Source organism: Lissotriton vulgaris, chromosome 7, assembly GCF_964263255.1.
Source record: "Lissotriton vulgaris chromosome 7, aLisVul1.2, whole genome shotgun sequence".
Lineage (NCBI taxonomy): Eukaryota > Metazoa > Chordata > Amphibia > Caudata > Salamandridae > Lissotriton > Lissotriton vulgaris.
This window is the reverse complement of record NC_141695.1, coordinates 1,718,604,217-1,718,623,165: the sequence shown is the minus strand read 5'-3', so window position 1 is coordinate 1,718,623,165 and position 18,949 is coordinate 1,718,604,217. Positions and strand designations below refer to the sequence as shown.

The 18,949-nt window shown below is 44.5% G+C and overlaps 1 protein-coding gene across 6 annotated transcripts in view; it reads left to right on the top strand.

Moving 5' to 3' along the window:
• The window catches only part of ZNF384 (zinc finger protein 384), a 197,037-nt gene that overhangs the window by 14,756 nt on the left and 163,332 nt on the right, over positions 1-18,949 (top strand). For 4 of the 6 annotated variants that reach the window (XM_086932906.1, XM_086932907.1, XM_086932909.1 and 1 more), the window contains exons 2-3: positions 12,504-12,575; positions 18,130-18,385. In XM_086932906.1, the coding sequence (XP_086789032.1) occupies positions 12,504-12,575; positions 18,130-18,385 (328 nt within the window). Of the gene's footprint in view, positions 1-12,503; positions 12,576-15,250; positions 15,443-18,129; positions 18,386-18,949 lie in introns of all 6 variants that reach the window. The other 2 variants (XM_086932905.1, XM_086932908.1) reach the window with 1 other exon arrangement.

The window sequence follows — 18,949 nt, the reverse complement described above, 5'->3', positions numbered from 1 at the left end:
GAAGATAACGAGATAGACGAAAGGAGGGTCCGGCTGGGAGCTGGGAAAGAGGCTGAAAGGGAGGGGAGAATGCACGTAGCACATTCCAATGAAGTCTGGTGGGGGGCGGGGGTGGGGAGCAGGCATATGGTGTTTGAGTGAGCAGCCTTTGATGTGCGAGCGAGTGGGAGGAGCTGATATGAAGTGAAATGAATGTCGAACACTTTTACATCATGTGGCTGTTCTCCCTTTTGTGTGTCAGTTTTCCTAACACATTTATCCTTTGTTTTCTACCACAACCCCCTAACTTTAGAAAGATCCACTAGCCAGGCGCTTGCAGAAAATGTAAGTCGTGAGCGCCGTTCGTGAGACAACCAATTGACCCAGGCGATGTAAAATAGAAGGCTTTATAAACCAGCATTGGTAAACATGCAATCCCATTTGCAAGAAAGGGTTCCTGTCACCCCCCGTAGCACCCATCACTGTATAAACTCTGATACGTGCCTCTTGTCTTTGAAATAGATAAATATCCCGCCCCTGCATCGAGCCCGGAATGTTACACTGCATTTTATGGGGAGGCAACAGTTGCTGAAAAGGCTGGCTTCATTTGGAGAGCGACCTACCTCTGTCTCCGCAGTCCGCTGCGTCTGAGGTGGATAACTCGGACATGTCGTTGGCTGGTGCAGGCTGTGCATGAATCGCTTCAGTTTTCTTGAACCGGGCTTTTAATATTGACTCATTCAGGCTGCAGTTATTCACATTCTCTGTCTGGCAGAACACCCGCATGGCTGCCCTCCTAAAGTCCTGGCTTGCTACTGAAGTGCCTTCTGTCACTTTGGACTTTGGGGTGCATCTGTACCTTGTGGGTCATCGAATTTATTGGCACAAGCTTCCCCAGCCGCCTGCTACATTGGTACATGCAGTAACTGCCTGACCCAGAGTAGGAATCGTCACATAGATAAGAACCCGTTTTGACTTAAGTGTAAAAACAAAAAAGCTAAAACGCCATATTGAATACGTTTGCCTTCAATGGTCTTGGAGGACTTATGAGAATGAATTTGCGTTCCAGCATTTATCTGTTAGACTAGGTTCAATGAGAAATTTTCTTTTGTAGAGAGAGGGGAGGTGCTGGTGTGGGAGTGGGGAGGTGCTGGTGTGGGAGGGGGGAGGTGCTGGTGTGGGAGGGGGGAGGTGCTGGTGTGGGAGGAGTGCTGTTAGGGCAAGGCTGTGTTTGCGGGGAGAGAGAGGGGAGGTGCTGGTGTGGGAGGGGGGAGGTGCTGGTGTGGGAGGGGGGAGTTGCTGGTGTGGGAGGAGTGCTGCTAGGGGAGGAGAAGCCTGATGCCGGATGGGGGCGGGAGAGCCTGGGAATGCGAGAGGCTGGGCTTGCATGCGATGCGCGTGCATGTACACGGGATCTGCAAGAAAACTGCGGGGCTGAAAGCCCTTGGTTTGACTTGTGTTTTGCCGACATGAATTCTCGCTCCGCTCGATGCGCTTGCGCACATCGATAGGTCGCGAGACCTAAAAAATAGCACACACCCACCGCCGCGATGACTATCAGAAAAGGGCGGAGAGGGAAGAAATCGCGGGAACACCCACGAATCTGGTCCGGCCATGACGGACATATCTCTGTTCCAATGGCTAGCCTCCATTTATGGAGCTAGCCAATGGAACAGAGGGCGGATTCCCAAGCCACATAGTATTCTCATTAGGTTTTCGCCTGCACGAAAAGCTGCGCAGTGCACCGCTTTCACTTAGGCGAAACCTAAAACAGCTCTGCCTTATGACCCATGAAAGTTCACCTAATGGATACACCTGGGTCACATTACCAAAAAATTACATGAGTGTTTTAAAGTGCACGTTCAAACAGAAAGGTATCTTGGTACTGAATAGCAGAAGTATATTGTGACTCAATTCAATAGATTCATTTTATCGACCTCGCAAGGATAAAATGCTGAGTGGGCCAGCCAGAATGTAAACATGTCACCATAAGATCAAACTGGTCCTTCAAATTATTGGTGCATTCGTGCAATGAGCCACCAGGCATACATTATGTTAGCACTACGAAATTTGCGTTGGGTCACCCTCACTCTCTCTATCACCCTCACTCTCTCTATCACCCTCACTCTCTCTATCACCCTCACTCTCTCTATCACCCTCTCTATCACCCTCTCTTTCTCTATCTATCGCCCTCTCTCTCTCTATCTATCCCCCTCTCTTTCTCTATCTATCGCCCTCACTCTCTCTATCTATCGCCCTCACTCTCTCTATCTATCACCCTCACTCTCTCTATCTATCGCCCTCACTCTATCTATCGCCCTCACTCTCTCTATCAATCGCATCACCACAGCATCAGTCAGCGCTACCACAACATCAATCTGTGCAACCATTCAACAACAACTGGTTCAAATATGTTCTCTCAATGTTTCAAGCTTTATTACAAATGTCATAAACAGAGGTTAATATTTCACTTCTGTGCTTGGATTTTCGTCACAATAATACACTTAACATAATCTTCACAAAAGTTATTTACAAAAGTTTAATCGATTGCCATTATAAATGACTAACTTTTATTTAAGTATTAATTATTTAAAAAAAATAGCCATTGTTATTTGTAATATCAATACATCTAAGTCACGTAAATACAACACATATTGCATTACAAAAGATAGGTGTAACATTTGCAAAAGTTAAAACTATTGGCATTGTAAATGTCAAAGCTATTAATTTTGCTATTTTCAAAACCAACACATAAATAAAAAATGTCATTTACAATACCAATAGCTCAAACTTTCCTAATGCGAGACCTATTGCATTGCAAATGCTTGTTGAATTGATGCTTTTGTTTAAGTTTCTCTTCCTTTTTTATGATGTCAGACGAGCTTTGGGTCCTTTTTTTGGTTTCACATACTCTTCTGATCTGTGCTCTCGATCTATTCTTGCCAAGCGTTTTCAGATGTATCCTGAAAGGAACCAAGAAGGACGTCCATACGGATTTCTATCATGCTATTTAATTGTTTCACATTGGGCATATCATTGCTTTTCGCTGAACTCCAGTTGAGAAGATCCACCCTGTGACTTTGTTTTTTCTTTACTTTTTTTATTTAATCCAGCGTTTTTTATAGCTATGGTTTATTTGGTCTGACTTCCAAATTATCTCGACCCATAGATGTATAGGTTTCAGCAATAATTATTGGTAGTTCACGCTCTTGGTCTGCTAACTTAACCTGCACAAGGCGTTGGCATACTGCCAAAATGCTGCATCCCTTTTTATGTTACTTAAAATTGAAGCAACTGTGGTATAGTTGCCAATAAGTTTCATCCCCAAATCCAGGACAGGGCAGCCTTTATTCTTTTTTAAAATTTTTATTTACTTTAGCACCTTAGGCAAAACAGCTGTGGGTGGTATACCATGTGTGATGGTATATATAGCAAAAGAGACACAAATGATGGACTAAATGCAGAACAAATCAAAACGCTCACTTCCAGTCAAAATATCTGGGTTAAATCCATCGTTCTTTAGCTCACCATGCCACCCCAGCTTAGACCCAGCCATATGCAAATAAGTCTTGACACTGTGCCTCATGGGAACAGTCCAGCCCAAATTGCCAAGCCAGGTCTGCCCTGGACTGGAAACAAGCATCCTAGGACCGGTTTCGGGGTTTCGCCCCTCATCAGCTAGGATAGTTTGACTCCAGTGGCATGGCGAGCACGGAACGAAAAACGTATTTAGGGACAACCTGAAACATGCGTCCTTGGACAAGAAGACACCATAAGAAAGAACGAAGAGCCGTGTTGAAGGAAGAGGAGGAGTCTAACTTACTTGGCCCACAGAACTACCCGCCTGTCCCATCCTCTACCTGTTCCAGCGGAATCCCGGTGTGTCCTGCAGTCAGCAGCCCCCAGAAACTGAGGACCTTCCCTGTCTTCCCTAATAAGACTTTGTATTCCATGAGCACCGGATTTACTCACCAACAGACTCTGGCTAAATCCAGGAGTCTGGATCCGACGCCCATGGCCCTAGTTTTAGTGGCCCAACACCACGAGGAGGTCACACTGGTGATCCTGACCTGGGATCTTTGAATACAGCCAGGTCTGGTTTTTACAAATGGGTTTAATTGTGTTTTTATTTGCGCCTGTCAAGCAGTTTGTCAAGAATGTTTTTAAGATATCTAAAGTTTTGTGATATTGTTGCAGGGATTATGCACATATACAGAACTATGCTCAGGGAACCAGGGCCTCAGTGTGTAGTGGTGTACCAACTACCCACCTCAGTGCCCAAAATCCCAATCTGACTAGCTATAGTGTCTCATTCGTTCTCTGTACTACAGCGAAGCTACCAATGATTAGACAACCCAGAACATGCAACTCCGACTCTCTCAGGAATCGCAGGAGCATGAACACTCATTCGCTCACTCACTAATACTTGTCCACAACATGAGTAATCAGAGACAAATGTTTATTTTAATTAATGTGCTCTAAAATGCAGTACACATGCCAGTACTATCAGCATAATGCATAAACACAATATAGTCAGCATTGTTACAATTCCATAGAAAATAAACGGGGATATCATTTAATTGAGTTACTGGAAAACTGCCTACTGTGCCTTACCAACCTCCCCGTGCTAGGAACTGGTTTATTATAAAGATAGAAGACCTCTGGGCTTTGTCAGGGGGACCCCATACCTCCAAGTCTAGATGCAAAAGTTTACATCTCCGGACAAGCACAGCTCTTCTCTCTGGAATGTTTTTTTCCAAGTGTCTAACTTGCTGCCTGCAACATTAAAAGCACTCGATTTTCAGCAGTGCAGCTGTGCTTTCGCGTTATGTCTAAGTGCTGGGACCAACCAAAGCAGAGTAGCAAGCGACATTGTTTTTCGACTTTGAACATCCTGTGCAGACGAAAACTACAGAGTACAGCAAGGAATGTGAAAAGCAGACAGTTCTCATGTGAACACGCACAAGCAGAGGTTTTGTGGAAACAAGTCATGTAGTAATGTGCGCAACAGCAGCAACATGGCAGCCAAGTTTGTGCTAACTTAGAAATGTTTGCAGTGAATCCAGCAGCCTCACTACACCCTCCCCTGGTAAGTCCATTGGATGTACACATGGGACGAACACAGAGTTCAACAAGGAAGAGCAGAGTTCAAGAGCTACCAGAATTTGTTGCTAAAAACTACAGCACAGAAGTGTACTGTTAGGCAGCCATCTTTATCCATCAGAGTGAATGCGCAATAAACCGCAACAGTCTCCAAAAGGAGATCATTGTCATCGGTAGCAAAAAGCTATGCCATCCAATACAGCAAGCTAAATGAGCATTCATGTTCCTCACAATAGGGTGTGTCCAAGAGCATCGCAGGACAACTTGCGTGATATTCAATGAAGCTGTGTTCTAGGAGATTCTGCACAGCCACACAGACATCCCATTGTGCCAACACTCCAAGTGCAACCGCTCGCGTGCTATTTGGGCAACTCCGGAACATTCTTGCTCACTGGCAATTAAGGGACCCATTAACCAGTCTTAATCCGGGTCCGAACATGACTTATTGGAGAGGCAGATATCCAATGCCCATGAGAATGAGCATCGTAGACCTGTGAAGACTGGTTTCACACAAGTGTAGTACGCAAAGCGGAAAGACCATCAATAAGGCACATGGAGTGTAGCCGGGGCAGTGTGCCAATGCATTCAAGCATACTGTTACGGAGCATTTGCAGCAGATCTGGGCTGTGTAGGACCTCAAGAGGTGGAGCCATTGCGTAGCAGGCAATCGATAGAAGTATTCCAGTGGCTATGGCAATTAACAGAGGTAAGCCACCAAAGACGCTGGAAAAAATAGAATGAATAAAGGCTGGTATCACACCAAGTATAGTCTGAAATTAGGTCACAAGGCCAGAGCCAACAACCTTAAATAAATGTGCCAGGCCGTGTGTATCAGACACATTGAAAATGCGATGAATCAATTCATCAATATGTAGTGGGAAGTTGGTATTCAGAAGGGCCTGACTATCCGAATTGGTACTAGCCACCTGCAGCACAAATGTCACACGTGCAGAAGTGCGGGGGACTTCCTGCTGGAATAATAGCGCTCTTATTCTGCTCAACTTATTGGCGTCTGCTTTTAAAGTTGGTATGGAAGGCCAAATAGAGTAATCGCGCTTCCCATGCGGAGGCGGAAAAGCACAGTTTTACAGCAAACCACATGCTGTGAAACTGTCACAATGTACGGTATGTCAGCCTTCAAACCACAACATTCTTCGTTATTCAAAAGAAGATAGCTACTGTTAGCAAGCAGGGTCAAAGTGGGTTTTATAGCTGGGACTGGAATACCTGAACTGCCTTAATTGCCCCGTAAGCGCTGTCAACCCCAGAGCTGCTGTACTAAGAAAGCGCTGTAGTTTCTCCCAGAGCGCTGTGGCACCAGCGTTACTGCCAGAACTGCGGGGCCCCTGAGAGCGCTGTAATCTGCCCCCACGTATCTGCCCCCTGTGAAGTGCTGTGAAGGAGAGGGGCGCTGGCCAAATAACTCACCGCCGCAGCCCTGTGAAGCGCTGTGTCCGAGAGCGCTGTTGGCTGCCCTCACGCTGTTGCTCCGCCGAGAGCCCGATCTGACCTGGTGCCCCCCCCCCTTCAAACTCCCCCGCCGCCCAATACCATCGAAAGGGGCCGGAAAGGCCAGAAGAAGAGAAAGGTAAACATCCCTCCAAAATGAAAACCACTGAGTACAGCAAGGAGCGTGAAAACCAGACCGTTCTCATGTGAACACGCACAAGCAGAGATTTTGCAAAAACAGTCCTGTAGTAATGTGCGCAACAGCAGCAACATGGCAGCCAAGCTTGTGCTAACCTATGCTAACTTAACAATGTCTGCAGTAAATCCAGCAGACTAACTACAATATCAAGTCATGCAGCCTTTATGGCCAATGATCAGGTCTTTTTTGGCTCCTATGGGAACTGAGGGAAGAAGTACCGTGATTTCTGTAAAGATTTAACAGTGTGGGTAAGTGGCAGAGCAGAATCCAGGACAAAGTAACACATCGCCATTTACAATGAATGCCCTTTTTGTTTCACATTTAAATACACGCTGGTCACTAGATTCAAAATGTGAGTAGTATAATTTTAAGCATGTTGAAATGATATCCTTTAGGAAGCTGGCCCTTACTTTGGGATAGTATATACGGAGTCCAGTGGAACCCCAAAGATAAGCAGAGGTAAAAGTAGATAATACCTTACTCTCTATTTGTGGTAGTGTGGACAAGCAGAAAGGGTTTATCAAAGGGTAGTGCTGAACATTTATTGTACACAGACTTAACTCAGATCAATTTGTTTGTCCAAAAATATGTAATTGTATTTATTTCCTAGAACCAAGCAAGCTTAATGAAAATTACTTTGTTACAGGTTTGTAAATATTTTGAATACAGTTGTAATTACTGTTGGATTACTTTTTCTACTCCATGTGATGCGTCTAGATATCACACTGGGATAATTCTTTGAGGAAAGTAAAGCATTTTTTGTATATTTGCAGTTTCTTTGAGTTCCATACAAACCAACTCCACACTTAGAACAATTTTCAAAGAAAAGCAGTCAATGCAATCCTGTGGGAGGAAATAGAGTTAACGGTTTACAGGTAAGTACTTGGTTGTGGGAGTTTGGTTTCTGGTGGTAGAACCAGGGTTCCCCCAGGGTCGAAGATGCACACTTGAAGTACCCTCCGTGGCAATAGTGCGGCGGGTGCAGAGGCCCAATGTTATCCTAGGCGGGGTAGGGGGTCTCCGGTTGGTGGCTGATCACGAGCAGGCCACGAGGTTGTAGGAGCAAAGCTCTTGGTGTTATACTCGGGGCAAAGGGGGATCCGATTTAGCACACAAAGTGCACTCACAGCAGCGCAGGGGCAGCCGGGTGCAGGGTGCTGGTTTGGCGTCTGGTGCCCTGTTGGTTTCACTGGGGATTCTCTGTTGCAAAAAAGACAACAGGTTTGGGGACGAAGATCTTCTGCACGTGGCCATCAGTTGGAGAGGTATGTTGGGCTGCTGGGACACCGTCGGTTGGGCAACCTAAGGCTGTGGGACGTCTGGTACAGGGGTGTCTTTAGGCATCTGGTTTTTCGTACCAGCTCCGATCGCAGTCGTGGGGATCCTCCAGAAAGGGTCTGCAGGCGTCGATCCGAGATGGGTGAGAGAACACCAGATCTCAGGTCAGGTTGTTGGAGACGACACCTCATTGTGTTGGGCCACTCCAACTCTGGCTGTAGGCGTCTGGTGCAGAGTGGTGAAGACTCGCTGATTTAGCCAAAGTCTGTGTGTGAGCGAATCCAGTGCTCACAGCAGACAGTCTTGTTTTTGGATAGCAGGGCAGGTCCTCTGGGTTCTTGGGGGCTGCTGGCTGCAGAACATGCCAGGATTTCGCTGGGGCAGGTTCGAGGTGAGGACAGCTGGTAAGGCTGGTGCCGAGTCAGTGGGCGGCATCCTCCTTAGTTCAGCACCGCTTCTTTGGTCCTTCTTGTCTCTTGTCTGAGAAGGCATGGTTCAGGGTTGCCCCATAATACTAAATTTAGTGGCGTTGCAGGTCTAGACCTCTGTGTCTCCTCCTTGGGGTGGGTACACTCTGTATACTGCCACCTTTCAGTGGGAGGGGGGCATATGCCTCTATCTGGTTGGCTGGCCCTGCAAGATGGCAGGGACTAAGTTCTGACCCCCCCCCCCTCCCCCCCCCCCCCCCCCCCCCCCCCCCCCCCCCAATAACCCTCCCACACAAAGTCTGGGTCCGAACCGGTGGGGGCCAGATGCTGGAAACAGCAAATGGCTGTGGTAGCTCACAAAGGCGGGATGCCTTTTGAAGCTTCCCCTTCCTGGATCCTGCCCATCTAGGGGAGGAGGCTTGGCAGCTCGTTACAGGATTTGCATTGTTTCAGACCCTCAGGAGCAGCAGACTATCAACCCAGGGGTCCAGAAAAATTTCTGGTGGTTGCAGTTGGCGAGCAGCCACTCAGCCAGGCCACTAGAGTTAGGCCTTTTTTTCAGGGGGCATCCCTAAGATGCCCTCTGAATGCATTTTTGATTGTCTCACACTGGCATCAGTGTGGGTTTAATGTGCTCAGGAGTTTGATAGCAAACGTCCACATTTTTAGGTCTCGCCTAGGCAGCGCGCATGTGTTGCTCTAGGAGATGACCTTTAGAAATCTGTCATATCCTTTTCAAGTGTAAACTCCTGCTTGTGGTGGCATGTTTACTTCCTGTCCCCAACCCCCGGAGGCGCTGCTTTCATGAATAAATGATTATCTCCCTTCTTGAAACTGTGAAAGGATAAAGCCGCTGCCAGCTGGTCGCACCACTTCTTTTTTTTTTTTTTTTGCTCTGGTTAGCAGACCCTCCGCCTCCAGATTAAAAAAAAAAAATACTAGAATTCGGAGGTTGAACTTTGACATTCAATTTGCACATTCAATAAGCATTGTTCTGGAAATCTCAAATTGTCCAATGCCAATTGCAATGTAGCTGCCTCCGTTCCAGTGACTACCTTGCTATTTCATATATAATCCTGCTTTTTATATAGGAAACGCACACAAATTAGTGCTTGACTGCAAAGAAAATACCAGGACTGGGCGAACTGGCTAGAGCAATTTAGGATTATTTCAATGTGTCTCCTGAATATTTTTTGCCCTTCTTACCACTTTCTCCCCTGCCTATAAACAGAATATTGAAACCACTCTCTCCCCCGCCAAAAACAGAATAATGAAACTAGAAGTGGCAGCACAGTAGGTAGCCCTGAAAAGGTTAGGCTTGAACACCAGATTAATTCCATGCCACCCAGGACACTGTATTCCAGTCCTGGGCGTGCATCGAACACCAGAACACATTCTGACATTTGTAGTAGTGGTTTACTTTAACGGAAGCATTTGAACTAAGCTCAAGTTTAATACTACAATCAGGGCACAAATCAATAAAAAAAAAAGGGGGGGGGGTAATTAATCTAAGCAGTATGCAAGTGACATAGCGCATGACATCCCGGCGCGTGAGATCATGCATGGCATCACAAGAAGTGACATCAGATTTTTAACAGACTTGTTTAGCAGTTCTATCATGAGTATATTTGAGTGCATTGTGAGATTTAGCTAATGTGATTTTGCATCTGCGTTGTGCGCAAAAACGTGACGTAGCCCTGACACAAAGTTTGGGCCTCAATTTATACTTTTTTTTTTAACAAACTCTTCCACAAAGAAATTGGCAGCAAGGAGAAATATGGCAGTACATATTTTCTTAATATGTTGCAAATTCTGCATTTTGAAGTGTTTGATGTGGTTAGGGCACCTGCTAAGTCTGGAGGTTAACGCATTGTCTTGTTTAGTTCTAGTTTTAAATTAATGTAGCATAGAGGATTAATGTCTCCTGCTAAGCACATCATGTAACATGCAAATTACAGATTTGTATTTAATGTAGGTAGTTATGTGGGCTACTTTTAACACAAAGATCCTTTTGTTACTTGCAATACATAAATTGTAATCCTTCTAATATAGCACAATGAGCTATGAAGGACGCAACTCCTACACCTTGAACCCTCATTGTCTTATGTAACACATCCTGTACATTGATTTACACACATGATATATTGTCAATGTATAATGTTTACGTGTGATGTAAAGTTCGCTGACGCCCTTCATTGGGGTGAGTAGCGCTATAAAAGAATAAAACAAAAAAGTGCTATTAAATTGTTATTTATGTGAATGCTAGTTCAGACACACATCTGACTTTCTTACAGTGTATGCATATCTTTTATAGATAGGAACTGACTAGGCTTCAGATAATCCCCAGCCAGGACACTTGAACAAAAGGAGACCTGATGGCCCCTTATCTTCAGCCTTTGTTTTGGGCCTAGCTGGAGTTTAAAATTACAAACCCCCCTCACCAGCACACTGGTGCTCGGAACACAGCAGACAACGTGCAGACGCTGCTGAAAGTGTCCCAGTGTCTGAAGCCTACCCCAGGATGAGTTTAGCTTATTTCAGTGGGGCCCAACTTCTGGCAGGGAAGCATTGGCATAGGCTATAGGTCTCGCTTTTGGGACCTTATAAGAATTTAGTTATGCAGCACAATATCCTTGGTGCAACATCATCAAACGTTGCATGGCTAAACACTTATAAGGTCCCAAAGGCGAGACCTATTGGCTATGCCAATGCTTGTTTGTAAAGCCATTATGGTGCTCTGGAGTTTGTATTGATAAACTCCCAGTACCATATATTCTTGATGGTATTACTGCACTTACAATGTCTAATAACTGACGTTGACAATGTAGGGGTACAGGGCTCATGCACCTGTACCCTCACCACTGGTATAGTGCACCCAGCTAGAGGGGCAGCTTACCCAGGGCAGTGGGTTCTTGGCATGGCACACAGGGATGTGTGCCATGTCGACTCTTCACTTGGTTCTGCCGCAAAACACGCAGCCTGCAATGACTGTGTGTAAAGGTACAGGGCCTCTAAGGGTGGCACAATAAGTGCTGCAGCCCTTAGGGGCCTTCCCTGGCCACAGTGCCCTTGGTATCTATGGAACGAGTTACAAGGGACTTTTATGTGGCCAAAGGGCGCCAGTTTTGTTTTGTATCAATGCAGTTTTTTGGGAAAGAACCTAGGCCCTGGGTACCTGGTTGGCAGGAACCCTGGGCACACTTAGTCAAAGTAAATCGAACAGTTCGGCAAAAAGTGGGGGCAATCAAGTAAAAGGAGGGCACTTTCTTACATATCCTTACCAAGGGTACTCTACTCCCTTCTAAAACATATTTTGTTTTATGTGCTGTTAAAATCAGTAACTATCCCTTATATGTTGGAGGGAACCACTGAAAGCCCAGGTGTAGTGTAAATGTCCAAACCTTAACTTGGCTGATATGAAAACGAGAATCAACCAGGTGAACTGTTTTGCTCAGGAAGTATTAAAGTGTTCAAGCAGGGTGTCAACATGCCAAAGGAGACCACACATTACTGTGTCATTTCTTAGAGTCAACACAGGATGTTTGCTTCAAGCCCTGAAAGGATTGATCTGCATTTCTGAATAGGAAACCAATGTGCCACCATTGCTTACCTGCCTTTTTCATATCGACTAGTTAACCTCAGTCTAAAATAAGAGCTGGAGGAAGTCTGGTGGGCATGTCACTTGGGATTTCTTCGTTGCCAACATGCAGATACACAATGATGTTAAAGTCCTACTCATACACCAAATGTAGACCTGAAATAAACTCCTAAGATGGCTTCTGTTTTGCTGTCTTTTCTTTATTAAATGGCTTCTGCAACTATGAGTTTATCTCCATTATTGGGGACGGAGGTTGAACAGACACCTATTTGCTGAGTGGAGATGCTGATTGGAATTACTGGGAAAATCGTAAAGTCTTTATAGTCTGGTGATTAAATTCACCTCCTTTCCTGTTAAATGTTTTTGATTTAGGATGAGAGGGGCTCTTATCCCTCATTTTAAATTTCAGTGCCATTGGAATCTATAGAAAGGAAGATGTGTGACCTGGATTTTCTCACCTTTCCCACAGATCACAATGGAGGACTCTCACTTTAACTCCTCCTCGTACTTCTGGCAGGCGGGACACACAGTGCCTGGACAGGTAAGTGTTTCCCACAAGACCTTTTATCCCAGTCTCCCTTAAGACGCCGGTCTCCTTCCTCTGTAGCCTTGCTGTCCATGCAAGCCATTATTCCAAACCATGCCCCAATCTGCAAGATTGGGACGTGGGCTTTTTTCTTAACTTTGATGTGAACCATGTCTCGCTTGCAGCATATGCCCCTGTACACTATGGAGTGCAGGCAGACGTTCTTTTTGAAACAGTCCTCCTATCCTCTATGCAGTTTGGAGCCCTGCACCTTCTGCAGCACAGGCCTGTTCTTCCAGAGGACCTGCTGAGTCCCTGTACATTTTCAGGGAAGTTGCCTTTTCCACTTTTGATTACTTAATTTCTCTCCTGCCACGTTGCTGCCTTTCTGCCCTTCAGGCAAACCTGTTCTTTCCATCTCCAAGTACTGCCCGGACCTATTATCTTCCCCTTAGCAATGTGGCCTCCTATCCCCTGGGTGTTTTGCAGCACCTGTCCATACCCATCTTTTGCAGTGCAACAATCTCATATCAGTCTGTGACATGCTGTCACTGCCTGTCTCCTTACGTGCAGGGTACCGGCCTCTTTGCTATTTCCCTATGTAGGCTGTTGACCCTTAGTCTTCCTCACTGTGAGACTGATGACCACCTCCGTCTGAGCTGTGCTGAGGCTGCTGCTTCACTTCACCACTCTCCCCAGCCAGGAGCCTCCTTTCTAAATGATGTGCTCCACCAGTGACCCTGTTTCCTGCTGTGCCCAAACAGCAGTTTCCTTTCCTTATTTTACCAGTCATCAACCTAGTTAATCTCCAATCTGGTCTCGTATAATTTACCCAATTAGCTACATGTTAACCTCTGCATAACCTAACAATTTAATTGCAGGGAAGCTTCCTGAAACCCATCAATGTCATCACTTCACTGTTGTAGGTTGACAGCCTATCTTACCAGTAATGCCTCCTCCACCTCCTGCCCAATCCCTCTTCTGCACAGCTGCAAGTTGCTTTTCCACCCCTACATGGTTGCAGTGTCCACTATTTTGTTCAGGGGGGTCTCTACTCATCTGTTCTGCAGAGTAACTGCTTTTAATCTCCTGTGTTTACCTGGTAAGATAGCAACGCCTCCTGTCGCCTCATGCCACATTCTTGGAGGAAGGCCTATCTCATCCCTATCCCCACATCTCCTGATCAGTGAGGCCCAAGTATTTCCACTTTCTCTCTATTTCAAGCAGTGACCCCCCCCCCTGTGTTTACCTGGTAAGATAGCAACGCCTCCTGTCGCCTCATGCCACATTCTTGGAGGAAGGTCTATCTCATCCCTATCCCCACATCTCCTGATCAGGGAGGCCCAAGTATTTCCACTTTCTCTCTATTTCAAGCAGTGACCCCCCCCATGGCCCCCCTCCCTCCGGTGTTCTTACCTCCCATTTCACCCTGTACAGGACACTTTCCTGTCCCACTCTTGTGAGTTGAGATCTCATCCTGACTCTCTTCCTCTCAGGTCGTCTTCGATTTCCAGACAGAGATTTCAATCGTCCAACCTCCAGCCATCTCCTCTGTCTCCTGCCTTGCTTTCTTTTCACTCTTCATATTCTGCATTTCACTAACTTGTTCACCCAGTGTGTTTTTTACTTTTCAGGTTGTAGACCCTGTTGTCATACGAGCCCAACATCCTAATTTCTTAACAAGTAGTTAAATTATTATACATCTAACCAGTAATCCTCGGTTTCTAAAACAATTGTAGCTTTATTTGCTCCAAATATACAAGTATAGTAGTAAATACAGTAATCTGAAGACACTTGTATTAATCAAAATACATTTATTGATTTTACCTTGACACTCACTAAAGTTGATAAAAACTCTCCTTTTTATTGGTCTATGGACGTGTCTGAATCGGACACTGTAGAATAAAGGAACTCGGTTTAAATTTGGTGCACAATTCAGTCTTCTATAGCAGAAAGGAAAGAATGTAACATTCCCATTATATACTTTTTGCTAGGATTCATCCACCACGGAGCTGCATTTACCCTTTTTTTTTACGCTTCAGGGAAGAGAAAACTGAGAGTGAGCTTCCCATTTTCCTGATATCCGAACCATACCAAATATGCAACTTCTGCACAGTTCCTCACATGAAGACAACCCTGACTGTAGTTGTTTCTAGCGAACACTTGCCCCCAGACTCCATCTTTTGTGATGTGTATATAAACCTAATCCAAGGCTCAAATTCCTACTTGCAACTCAAACTGTCGTGAGTAATAGCTTCCACACACTGTCTTGTTCTCCTCTCCTTTTAGTGCTGCGAAGTGAACATGAATGATGGGAAAAGATTGCTCAGGGAAGATTTAAAAAATAAAATCAATTTAAAATGTACACCCCACTCACAAAAGCATTCTATACAACGGTAAATCATCTGATTGTGATTCTTTGTACATTCATATGAATTACACGATTGGATTTTACTGGACTGCTTCATTCAAACACACCGCTAAAAACTTACATCTTTGTTTACTGTCTCCCAGGAAATTTCACTATGTATCTTTTTTCCTAACATTTTATTCTTACTATGCAGATATTTCAGGACTGGACTAATGCCAGAATCTTGTATTTGAGTTCCTTCTATGCCCTTGTTTGTTTCTCTCACTGATTTTTGATGTGCCTCACAAACACTCTTCTTCCTACCCACTTCCCTTTACAGTACATCCTGCTGAGATAGGCTGGTACAGCAGGAACCATGAGCTCCCCAGAGCGGATGCTCCTAAGCTACTCCCTTCAGTGCCTCCTTCAAGGAGAGGCCGGGACGGCAGGAAGTCTCAGTTCTACACAGCAAGACTGTCAGCAAAATTTTCTACATGCCTTCCAGCTGGGAGATCCAGGGATGGAAGCGAATGTTAGTATGTTGCTGGTAAATGTTAATGACTGCAAAGGAGAGAATGGGGGTTTGCCTACTGGTTTGTTAGGAGTGGGAATCTTTATTCGGGTTGTAGTGGATTTCTGGTGTAGGTGGGGGCTACATGAGTTGTGCGTGCTGATTTGAATAGTTTTTGGATTGTTATTTTAACAAAAATATTTGAATAATTTGAATCTTTTGTGCTTTTTACAGTTTGTTAGTTTGCAGTAATTGCAGTGGTGTAGCTTGAAGAGGGCGAGGTTGCATTAATATTGTTGTATTGGGTGTTGGTCTGTTGATGTAAGAAGATAAAGTTGTAGTGGATGTTGATGCATTGTTGGGAGTTGATGCTAGTGTGATTTGTTATAACAGATGTGTTATTGGGTTCTGTAGAGAAAATATAGTTGTTCATATCTAGACTTTCATCTTTGTGAGTTTGAAGCGGAAGGTAGTGTATAGTACTGTAAGTATGATGAGGTAATAAATGCAGTAGTTGGAGTTAAATTTAATTATCTGGTGTTATTTGGCAAAGTGTGGCTGCAGTGTTTGATGTTGCTTGATCAGGATGGGGTTGAAGTGGCCTTGATGAAGTAGATGTTTGTGTATTGGTGTGTTGTTTGAAAGAGAGGCTACAGTAGATGGTGTGGGTTGCAGTAGTATTTGGTGTGTTACATTGTAACGATTGATTTGTCAGTAAGTACTAGTTTGTTAAATCTAGTGGATGTTTTTCTTTGTTGAATGTGGTTGTTACTTAGTGGTTTAGACTGATGTATAGTGTCAATTCTCAGTCCTCTCAGTTCAGAATCCTAAGAGAAGGTCTTGGCAATTGGGTACATATTGGGCTGTTATGGGTTTGACTTATAAAAATGGTAGTTCCTTGTGTCAAAATGTACGACCTTTTTCTTCCGTTGTAGAACAGGATAAAAGTAGTGGATGAATAGAAAGCTGGATCTGGGGGAGAAATACTGCTTAAGTAGCAGCTGCAAATGGATGAATGTGCATATACAAACACTGTAGCTTTAGTTCAGAGCTTGGGAGAAGAAATGGTTCTGTGGCATCATTCAAGTTATGGACCAAGAGTGTAGTGCCCCAGGAATGTAGTTGTCTTGTCACAGAAGATGTCCACTAGAAGGTTTACATTTTACTGAAGTAGCAACCACATTAAAATATAAAACAATCTCATAAAAATATAACGTGTATGCATCTAAGAAAAATCTTGAAGTTCTGCATAGTAATGAAACTTGTGACAGTGAAGGTAATATAATGTTGAAGTTCCTGTCAAGTGTCTTATTATATTTGGATTTTGTTGCATTTCCTAAATCTGAATAATGGAACAAATGGTAGACCGTTTGAACCCGATAGGATATGTGCATTGTGTCCAAACCAGCAGGCGCCTATCCCTTAGCAAGAAGAAAATTGCTAGTTTAGAACTGTACCTAAACTACTTGCACCTCTGACCAAGCCTGCACAGTAGGTCATTCCTCTGTGCATTTGTTTGATGCTAAGAACATGCACGGACCAAAGCTTCTTCCATTTCACATAGTTATCCCCAGTGAAAGTGGCTTCCTCTCTCTCTCTCTCTCTCTCTCTCTCTCTCTCTCTCTCTCTTTTTTTTTTCTTTAACATCCAACCCACAATGCTCTCGGATAAGTCACCGGAAAATAAATACATTTCAATCACTAAGACTCCATTCCTTAGAGTGGTCTTCTAGTGTCTGGTAACATCACGTCCTTTTGGTGGATTATTTTGAGACTTTAGTGATCTACTGACTTGGTGTTCGATGCTTAGGGAGTGTCCCATAATCTTCTGTCCAAGTTTTCTATTAAACATGAAAAGGAAGTTAATCCTTCTTGTTAGATACACTGCTATAAGGCAGGATGGTTCTAATTCTGCTAAAGAAAATAAATATCTACCTCTCCTCTAATGCGTTGAGTATGGCTGCACACAAAGTGACAAAGAGTGGGAAGAGTTAGTCTTTAACATGCAACTCATGTTTATATGGCTAAGAAGGATCCTCAAGGAAATGCTTCATTTGAGTCGTACTAAAATGGAGCGATTATACTGGTTGACTTGATGTTTTCGTAGGTGAGAAAGTGAGGACCATGCTCCTCATTCAGTGATCTCCTGAGCCGCCTGTATTGCAAGCATGACCCTGATCACTAATAAAACGATTGAAGGCTCTGATGAAAATCTCAAATTGCAGAACTACCATACACTACCACGAGTCTAACCAGGTGGGCTTTCTTGTGAATCCCTGACCATGATGTTTTTCGAATAGTAGCCTTGCTACATAATATCAGTCACCAACAGACTCTACATACTTTGAGTATGTTCACATCTTTAATCTGGACTTGTCTAATGTTCAAATTATAAAGAGCCTGAGTGCTCACAGTCCAACCTACAAGAGGAGTTCATAACCCAATGTACACAAGCAAAAACTTGCAAACAAATTATTGGGACGGGGGTCAGTGGTGTATAACCAACAGATGTTTAAACGGGTCCTAGAGGTTTAGACTTCTATGAATGTTTTTCTTTTACGCTGGTGGTCTGGCTGCAGGATGTCCTCCTGGTATGGATGGTAATAACTTGTGCTACAGGACAGTGAAAATTTGTGTTATGTCTGTGATGTGAAAATTAAAGTTTGCTTCTGGCTGCTTACCATCTTTTATGTCTCTCTTTGTCATCAGATCGAGAACTCTATGTTCCTCAACAAGGTGAAGGATCAACTGATGCAGGAGAAAGGCTGTGGTTTGGGGGCATCCCATTACCCTGCCCTCCTCACGGTGCCAACCTCTGTCTCCCTGCCTACCTCTGTCTCTCTACCAGCAGGCATCACCATGGAAACGCAGGATAGCAAGGAGCATCTGACCCCACACAGTCAGGCCTCTGTGACCCAGAACATCACAGTGGTGCCTGTGCAGTCTGCAGGCCTCATGACAGCAGGTGAGCTTGAGGTGAACCCTCTATTAACTCATTGGTCTATCTTCTGGAATAGTGTTTTGGGGCAAAAGGTTGTTTGTTTTCTGTGCTCGCTCGATCACTTTCATCCCTTGGGGCCCTTCTTTAGTCTGTGAAGTCCTCCCTGACACTATAGTGTGTTTTGCAGGCAGTGCTCGGTAGACCTCCCATCTCTTTCCGTTTGTTATGCTCGCTGGGGATGGGCGAGTTCAAACAAACATCAGTGGCCTTTGAATGAGACTGAGGAAGCCGAGATCAAAGAAAAATCCATCTCTGAACACTTTTTAACTATAATCATGAAGCTACCAGTATTCTGTTATTTATAAGTCTGATGTCCAGTCAGTTGTTGCTTTTACACTGCTTGGGTGGTATAATGTGATGTATGGCAGGCATCTGAATAATTCACAAGCACGCACAAGGTTTAGGACCGCTGTGTGCCCCAAGTTGGACATCACAACTTACGTCTAGATAAAGGTGTCCATCTTTTGCCTGTGCATCATAGCTGAGTGCAGGTCACTCTTCGAATGTTAAAAGCTCAGTATTCTACTG